At 55.2% G+C, this 9,358-nt stretch overlaps 1 protein-coding gene across 3 annotated transcripts in view; it reads left to right on the top strand.

Moving 5' to 3' along the window:
* Positions 1-9,358, top strand: part of RPS6KA2 (ribosomal protein S6 kinase A2) — a 369,352-nt gene that overhangs the window by 303,129 nt on the left and 56,865 nt on the right. For all 3 annotated transcript variants that reach the window (XM_007445912.1, XM_007445913.1, XM_007445911.1), the window contains 4 exons: positions 282-361; positions 3,192-3,298; positions 6,374-6,411; positions 8,737-8,879. In XM_007445912.1, coding sequence (XP_007445974.1) covers positions 282-361; positions 3,192-3,298; positions 6,374-6,411; positions 8,737-8,879 — 368 coding nt within the window. The remainder of the gene's footprint in view (positions 1-281; positions 362-3,191; positions 3,299-6,373; positions 6,412-8,736; positions 8,880-9,358) is intronic.

Genomic DNA, 9,358 nt, shown 5'->3' with positions numbered 1-9,358 from the left:
GGGGGGGGGGAAGGAGAGAGAACCTCCAGACCGTGAATAAAAGTGAGAGAGACAGAACTCATCACCTCGACTCCCTTCCCCAAGTCCTGCCCTCAGTCCGCTGTGCAGTCTCCAGCCCGGCCCCAGTCCTGTTTCTGAAGTGACCCAGGGTTACAGGCTACACGGTATTGTTTGAGCCAACGAGAGAGGGGCTTTTTGCACTCAGAGCCTGGACCCAGGGGAATGATGTCCACCGCAGGGGACCATGACGCCGAAATGCTCTCAACTCTCTCCTTCCGCAGCCTTCCAGACGGAGGGAAAACTCTATCTGATTCTGGACTTCCTGCGCGGAGGGGACCTCTTCACCAGGCTCTCCAAAGAGGTACACGGAGTGTAGGCTGTGGGTTTCTGCCTAGAATTCGAGGGACAGGAGAGCAGGGGGCGGGGGGGGGGGGGGGGGTCCGCACAAAGCTAAGAACAGCACATGATAGTAGGGAGGTAAAGAGGAAGTAGAGGTCACCCAAAGCTACAGTATTTGTATTTGGTAACTGAAGCCCTTTCTTTATGTATAGGATAGGGGGGGGTGTGTGTGTGCGTGTGTGTACATATTTGGTGTGAGGGCGTATGGTGTGTGGTGTGCGCGCATGTTTTAAAGATGTCTCACAAGTCAGAGAAGAAATCTGTTGTCCTTGAAAGATATTAAGAAAACGGACTCTTCCCAAGACCCCCGTGGAGCTCTAGAACCTTCCCTGTGTAGAGCAGATGGAAACCTGATTTATGTTACGTAGGGAAGACTTTATTTCACAACGTTTCACTTTCCACCGTAGGAAGACGCTATTAACACGCTGACCGCACATCCTGGGAGGGGCGTCGGGAGCGTCTAATTAGGGCTTCACCCGTGAGCACTCCGTGACCCCCAGGGCTTGTGCTTGACCCCCACTACCTGACTTAGGAACTTTCCGGGATGTCTTGCAGCGCAACGTGAAAGCTCTCTGGCCCCTGCTTCATGGGATGGAAAACCCGGCATCCTGCTCGAGGCAGTGATAATGCCAGGCTTTTAATCCTGTTGATTCTGTGCAGTTTCCTTTATACAGAAGAGAGCATGATGAAGGTGACAACGTGTTGACACGATGCACAGAACAGGTTCCCGGCCCTTCTGACGCAACCTCACCCGGCACCGGGGTTCTTACTGCGCTGTAACAGGGGCTTCGGGCTGGCCTCCCCCTTTCCTCACTGCCCACTTTTACAGCAGGAGGTCCCTCCATCCTGTGTGAAACTCCACAGTGCAGTCAGTCGAGGTGAAGCGGCAGTGGGGTCCCCGAGACCTCGGGCTGCTCTCTCCCTCTGTTTCGTGACGGCCCCTCGGGCAATGGCACAATTGATGTATTGGACTCTTGGCGATACAGGTTGAAAGCACGGGCTGGAGGATTCAGATCCAAGTTCTCCAAAAGCCCTTTTGGACCAGGTCTCTGGTCCCTTAACCTGCCTCACAGCTGAGCTCACGTTTCCAAAGATGGCTAATCATTGACCTCGGCCAGTTTCTCATCTGATGCCTATTGATTTGCTCCCTTCTCACCCCGGCCGAAGGAAGTCAGGCCACTGGGGCTCGGTCTGTCTAGCATCCAGTGTGACACACCCTGTTGTTGGGCTTCTTGACCAAAAAGGCAACACGCAAGGAACCCATAGGACCCTTTATTTCAGAGTAGAAGTGAAGTTGTCCAGCGTGGGCTCAGCGGGGTCTCAGTTCACAGAAACACAGGAAATGAATGATACCCTAACCCTAACCCTAACCCTAACGCTGTGTAAAAGAGTGCTTCCCTTCCATCCCCTTCACCGAGTCCACTAGACAACATCCTTGTGTGTGTCGGTCTCCGTACTGACTGCCTTCAAGAACTCACATCCATGGGTGTTTCATTCCCATAGAGAAACCGTTTGTCATTTGCACTTGGAGGCCACGCAGGTCTGTGCCCTAAGAGTGGCCAAGGAGAGTAATATGGCCGCCCCTGAGCACTAAGGTGTAGATATGCCTGTGTGGTTATGGACAGAGATGGAGAAAGTCGGGCCAAAGAGAATTCGACAGCCAGCAGGATTTCCTACAGGGAAATCCTTCTCACAGGGAAGCCCACTGAGTATGCTAACCAATTTGGAAAAGAAATACCCAAACAGGAAAGGTGCCAGTCAAGTGTGGAAGGCAGAACAGGAGATTCCAGAGGCCAGCGGGGCAACGAGCGTTGGTGGCACCCAAATGTCATCCAGGACTTGGGGTGCATGTCCTCCCCACTGCGAGACGTCCCTTTTGTGAAATGGATGTGCTCCACCTTCATTAGCCTGATGTATTCACTGTTCAATTCCCCAAATTGCCCTTATTCTGATTCTGAGCTTTCCAGGCAACCTTCTGATCATGTATTGATTTTTCACACATCTGCCTTCAGAGAGAATTCAGTCATGACATGGATTTCTAGTCTCTGTGACATTCATTTCTCATGGTGCGGGTAAAGAATGGTTTCTGATACCATCTGGCTTGCTGGTAAGGTGACTACAAAATTACATGCTGTTCTCACAACCGCAGGGACAGGGAAACAGTAGGAGACAATGACCTTGAGGTGTGCTGGGCGCCATGGCCTCGTGTGTGTTTTAGCTAAACCAGGGTCCCTCTCCCACCAGCCTTTCCTGCAAGGGGCACCCACCGATGCTACACGGGTGGGTTGTATTTGGTAGGACTTGTCCTGCTTTGGGGAGATGGCAGTTCCTAGTTTGCATAAACCCAAGGGGTGAAGAGGTGAACTTGAAGGGAGGAGGGATGAAATTTGAGACATATTTTCAGTAAATCCTTCAGGCATGTTTATATCAGAGCTTCACAGCGTGGTTTAGTTTTTTGTATTAAAGTGTTCCATCAGAAGCACGCATATTAAAACACAAACCCAGAAATACACTCCAGAGCTGCATGGTTTGTGGGGCAAGAAAGGTCGGGGGAGGAAACTCTGCCCGGGGCTCTGCCCACAAGGCTGAGTGGCTTTGTGAGGAGTGCCCCCTCCCCTTCACTGGTCCTAAAACTTTGCTGAGAACTCACGTTTCCATTGTAGGAGTCGCAAGAGCCTTGTCTGGGGGCCGCGGTCTGCAGAGCGGAGCGGAGTCTTCGTGGGGCTGAGTGCCTCTGTCTTTAAAGCCAGCAGCCACAGAGCAGGCTGAAGTCTTGTTCTCTCTCCTGCCAGGTGATGTTCACGGAGGAGGATGTCAAGTTCTACCTGGCTGAGCTGGCCTTGGCTTTAGACCACCTGCACAGTCTGGGCATCATCTACAGAGACCTGAAGCCAGAAAAGTGAGTGAGAACAAGGCAGGGCAGGGCCCTCTTGCTGCTCACGTCGCCTTGTCCCTGTACTTAATTCCCCAGTGAGGGCATAGCCTGGGGACATTCCGGTGCTAGCACCCCACAGGCAGGGATTCCACCTGCCCGCCCCTGGAAAGGTGCCCAGACATAGGTGTGGCTTGAGCTGATTTGTGTGGGATGGTCCCAGCCCATTCTCAACCTGACCCTCGTAACACCCCCCAAGGGAGGCAGGGCCGGGCCTGCATCCCTGTGGTCCAGAGGAGGCTGGGCAGGTAGTGGAGGCCGGGCAGGTAGTGGAGGCTGGGCAGGTAGGGAGGCTGGGCAGGTAGTGGAGGCTGGGCAGGTAGTGGAGGCTGGGCAGGTAGGGAGGCTGGGCAGGTGGGGAGGCTGGGCAGGTAGTAGAGGCTGGGTAGGTAGGGAGGCTGGGCAGGTGGGGAGGCTGGGCAGGTAGGGAGGCTGGGCAGGTAGGCAGCCCACCATTCCTCCTCCCACACCCCCTGCCCTCCCTCCTTAGGTGGGATCCATCCTGCACTGGGAATGTCTCACACGCCACCTCCTCACTAGTGTGTGTCTTCTGTGCCGGTCTCTTCCCCGTCACCACCTCCACCTTGGAAAGCCCTTTCAGCTGTCTCGACAGGCCCATTTCTAGGTGACGAGTCAGATGAGCCTTTCTGAGTTTTTCTAAAAGACAGTGGCACCAGATTCCCAGCCCAAATTCCGATAAGATTTGTGTATCTTTGGCAGTGATCATCTGTAATATTATTTCTAGGATATTTTGCTAATCCAGTCTAAATCTTTTTTTAAAAGTCCCTCCAAATAATAATGTTCTTATTTCAGGTTTTTTTCCTGCTGTTTTCTGTGTAGAGCTGGCACAAACTAGGAGGGATCCACTTGAAAAGGAAGGATCTCGAGGATGCTATTTTAAGTTCATTTGGTTGACCTGACAGTGGTCCCTGCAGCAAAGTTGATGATTTTCTCCCTCTGGCCTGTGACGTGGTTGATAACAGCCCCCTGTCCCCCTATAGACTGAGGTCCGTGCCTGTCCCTGGATATGTGGGGCCTGGTGGGGCCCCAAGGCTTGGAGCACAAGGCAGCCCAGGCCCTGAGGGCACAGGAAGTAGATCCCAGCCCTTGTTCCTGGTCCCTCACTTCTTTACCTGCAGGGAACTGAGAAAAATGCAAACGCTGCTCTGAGAAGCGGCAGTCGTTTAAGGGAAATGCCTGGGTTTGCCTAGAGACCAGGAACGTTGAAAACGTCCCTGATGCAAAGCGTATTTGCCTGCGACCAGAGGGAAGTGCTCCCCACGCACAGCTTCAGCTTAACCACCAGCTGGGTACAGCATCACTGGCTGCACGTGTAAATGATGTTTAAATAACCGTGAAAGGCTCTCTCCTGAGTATCCCCATAAGAGCCACGTCCTGCAAACACAGCATCGCCTCCGGAAAACGGGCGCTGAGGCCACTGTCACGGCCAGCTCTGCTGACCTGCTCGCCTCTGCTGTGAGCTCTGCCCCATGAAGGCAGCACCCCGATTCTCCCTCTAGTTAAAGGTCAAAGGGATCTTTATAGTTAAAAATAGTAATATGTAATTGCAGGATTGAAGAGAAAGGATTTTTTTCCCATTAGAATTAGTAGGGAATTAATCATGAAAGTTGCTCACTTCTGGGCAAAGATTAAGTATAACTGAAAAGCAAAGATAAGAATATTTGCTTCTTTCATTGTAAATTGTCATCTTAATTATACACTGCAACTTTTTCCTTCCCATTTCCATAAAATAGTAGGTATGATTTTTATTCCCATGGCAGCTTTTTTAAAATTGTGGTAAGATAAACATGACATAAAATTTACCACCTTGACTGTTTTCAAGTGCACCGTTCAGTCATGTTAAGAGCATTCACACCCTTTGTGCAGTCGTCTCCACCATCCATCTCCCAGACTTCTTTCATCCTGCAAAATTGACACCCTGTCCCCATGATACCCCACCGCCCTCCCCCTGCCTCTGGCACCCTCCCTTCTATTTTCTGTCTCTGTGGATCTGACTGCTCTAGGGACCGCGTGTAAGTGGGATCACACAGTATTTGTCCTTTTGTGGCTGGCTTATTGCCCTCTGCGTGGTCTCCTCGAGGTCCCTCCATGTGGTAGCCTGTGTCAGAACTTCCTTCCTTTCCCAGATGTGTTTAAGGTACCACATATTAATCCTCACAGCCCACGTCCTGGTCTCTTTAGATCCGGGCCGGTGCCCCCCAGGAGCTGGTGGAACAGAGTTTAATTACAGCAAAGAAAGAAACAGGGCCTGTGGGCTGATGGGCTGGAGAAGGGCCTCGTGGAAGGCTTGCCTGCGTCCATCCCCTCAGACGTTCCCTCCGCCCTCCCGTGGGCATCAGCCTCGCCGTACTCCAGAGAGCTGGGAGCAACAGGACAGCGCTCCCCGTGGGGCATCTGGACGTCAGATGCCAGCACGCCGAGAGCTTGGCCCAGGGCACTAGGAGGGACCCCCATGGGACGGGCTCCCGCAACATGGCTCCCGGGGGCTGAGGCCTGAGGTGTCGCAGACGCCCCCGGAGGTCGCGGTGGTCCCCAGGCTCAGGCGGGGCTCGTGGAGGAGTCTGGCCAGAAGAGCGGGCTCTAGCCATCGAGAGCCCGCCTGGGTTCAGGAAGTCCCCTCTGAGCAGCTCTGCGTCTGCACGAGCCAGGGCACTTGCAGACCCTTTCAGGCCCATTCATGCAGGACAGACAGACTGGGGGGTCCCCAGACCTTCCCCTGGGCTTGAGAGGGTCTCACACCTGCAGTCCCCAGCGTGAGCCTGCTGAGCCAGGCACAAGAACATGGGGGTGCCCTTTGCCCCCCACACACCACGGATGTGCCTGTGCTCCTGACCCAGCAGAAGCTGCCGACTAGGGAAGCAGTGGTCTGAGGGCCACGTCTGCGAACAGCAGGTGACCTGCCGCCCCCCAGCCAGCGTGGAGACTGCTGCCCAAGGGCCTGGGCGGCTCCCCTGGGGTCTCCGTGGCCTCCCGTGTGTCTCGTCTCTTTTAAAGCATCTGCTTCCCTCCCCTTTCTTTCAGCATCCTCCTGGACGAAGAGGGGCATATTAAGATCACAGGTTTGTAAAATTCCACCCGCCACCGACCGGTGACGTCGCCCTGGCGGCCCCGGTGCCTGGGGGCCGACCCGGAGCTCAAGCCCTCTCTCTCATCACACCAGCGTGTGCACACGGGGCTTCCTTCCCCATGGCCATGGCTTAGTTCTGTTGGTGTGTGTCTTCCCGGGGGTGCTCACGCTTCCCAGGTCGGCCCTCCTTCCTTCTCTCCCTCTGACTTAAGACCCTTCTAGCGCCTTCCTGCTGACTCTCAGCGTCACCGGATGTTTTGTCCAAGAATCTCATCTTAGCATGTCTGCGGGGCCAATCTCCCCACGGAAACCTCAAACCCCTCCCACTGCCATCGGTTCAGCCAGAACGAGCACCGCCCCCCCTTGTTCCGTGACACCCGCTTGTGCTAGTTTCCTCTCGCTGTGTCACAATTACCAACCTCGGTGGCTCAAAACAGCATCAGCTCATCATCTTAACAGCCCTGGTGGCCACAAGTCCAAAACAGGTCTCACAGGGCTAAGACCAAAAGGGGTGCACTCCTTTGTGGAGGCTCCAGGGAGGATGGTCCTGTCGCCTCTCCAGCTGCCCACTTCCCTGGGCTCACGGCCCCATCCTTTTCCTTCAGAGCCAGGGGGCAGCACCCGTCTCTCTCTGACTCTGGCCTCTGCCCCCAAGTCCACATAAGGACCTTGTACTTACTGTGCGTCATCCTGGCGCCCCGGGATAACCTCCCTTCTCGAGATACAGCAGGGCCCCCTCTGCCAGGTAAGGTGACCTATTCATAGGTTCCAGGGCTGGGGCGTGGACGTCTCTGGGGGCCATTCCGCTGGCCCCCCGCTGGCCGGGTCCTGGCCTGGTCTTCACTCACATCCGCTCCCCGTGTCCACCAGCGGGCTGTCCCTGCGCAAATGCTCCCCCCTCACCTCCAGTGGCAGCTGTCTCTGCTTAGGTGGGACACCTGCTCTACCCCCGTTCTGTCTTCAGAGCCTCCTGCCCTCTGCACCTTAGCCCCACAACATCTGGTCTCCCTGCTGCCTGTTCCCTTCTCTGGGCTGGTTCAGCCCGTTCTTCATGGACCCCCAGTCCCAGCAGAGTGCGCAGAGCAATTGACAGTTACTGCTTGTTAATGTCAAACAGTGAGACTTCTTAAATTTCTCATGAATTATGCACAAGAACATGGCACTCATCGGAAAGACCCTTTTAGACGGCGACCTCCTGGCAGGGGCTGCACAGGTCCAAGGGCATCCGCAGTGTCTGCTGGTGGGACCTGCCCCCCGCCATGAGTCCAGTTTGACCTGCTGGGGCCTTCTGTGCCTTTCCACGTGTAGAACAGCAGAAGAAATTAACCCTTAACAAGCTGAGAAAGTAAACCTGACTTGACTTCTGCAACTGGTTAAGGCAGTTCAAAAGTGCCCGCCTGGCATTTCGTGGAGATTGAAGGTTCTGCTAGCACTTGACCAGTTTTCTCTGCTGAGTGAGGAACTGCACGTGTATTATATAAATCTCACGTGTACAGAGGTAGCTGGAATAAGTATGAGCTACCACGTTAAATTTATGTGTCATACAATAGAGTTTTGGCTTCCTCTGTTTTAGTCATTGTGGTCAAACAAGCCCCGAGACTCTGATGTGCCGAGTGAGTCACTTCGGCATTGAGGGAGCAGCCCGACGCGGGTGCTGGAGACTCTCACTTAGCCGTGAGCTCACTTGGTCCTCACGTGGCCCCGGGAAGAAGGGATGTCAACCTTAAACTCACAGATGGTGAATGTGGAGGGCTCTGTAATCTTAGAACCAGCGTGTTCACTGCGTCCTTCATCCACTGGGTGCAGTAACACGGGCACTGGAGGACGGCGGCCTTGGCGGAAGGTTTTGTGGACAAGGTCCAGGGGAGGCTACCCCATGGCAAATGCTCTGAAGCCCCGCCCACCTTGTCTGCCTTCCCCTTCGTGCCTCACCAGCCGGGGACCTCCTTCCCGAGTGGCCTCCTGCTCGTAACCCCTTTCCCGCCCTCTCCTTCAGAACAAGCGCCGTCTTCCTGCCCTTCCATCGGAGTAGCCCCGCAGGCCTCTCCGCTGGGGCCGCTGACGTCCAGGGTGTCCTGCTAAAAACAGGCTCCCAGGGAATTGGTGTCGGGCGTCAGGAGTGCAGTTTCTGGGCGCCCTCGGGAGCACTCCTGAACGTGTGGGTCCCTACAGACGCTGACCGGGAGGTGTTGGGTTTGGTTCAGCTTCTGTGGGCAGCTTGGCCCCAAGAGGACAGCAGCGGGAGGTGGGCCCGCCGGGCAGCCAGGGCTCCAGGTGCTGCCCGGAGACTGAGCGCTGTCTGCTCTTTCTCTTTTAGACTTCGGGCTGAGTAAGGAGGCCATCGACCACGACAAGAGAGCCTATTCGTTCTGCGGGACGATCGAGTACATGGCGCCCGAGGTGGTGAACCGGCGGGGCCACACGCAGAGCGCAGACTGGTGGTCCTTTGGCGTGCTCATGGTATGGCGTGCTCGTGGTATGGTATGGCGTGCTCGTGGTATGGTATGACGTGCTCGTGGTATGGTATGGCGTGCTCGTGGTATGGCGTGCTCGTGGTACAGTATGGCGTGCTCGTGGTATGGTGTGCTCGTGGTATGGCATGCTCGTGGTGTGGTATGGCATGCTCGTGGTATGTATGGCGTGCTCATGGTATGATGTGGCGTGCTTGTGGTATGGCATGCTCGTGGCACGGCATGCTTGGGATATGATGTGCTCATGGTAATATGTGATCATGGCTTGACGTGCTTGCGGTGTGGCTTCTGCTGTCCCCAAGGTGCCCGCATGGCTATCCCCTGAGCGCCCGCCCGTCCCTGGGGTTCGGAGATCCAGGAGTGACCCGAGGAAAACAGTGCCCGTTGTGTGACTGAGGACAAGGGGGGCCACCGATTCCTGACCCTAGCATTTCCTGGCACCCTCCTCTCTGTTTCCCCCCCCCCCCA

Source organism: Lipotes vexillifer, unplaced genomic scaffold, assembly GCF_000442215.2.
Source record: "Lipotes vexillifer unplaced genomic scaffold, Lipotes_vexillifer_v1.1 scaffold459, whole genome shotgun sequence".
NCBI classification, from domain to species: Eukaryota; Metazoa; Chordata; class Mammalia; order Artiodactyla; family Lipotidae; genus Lipotes; species Lipotes vexillifer.
This window is presented reverse-complemented; position numbering and strand designations above follow the sequence as displayed.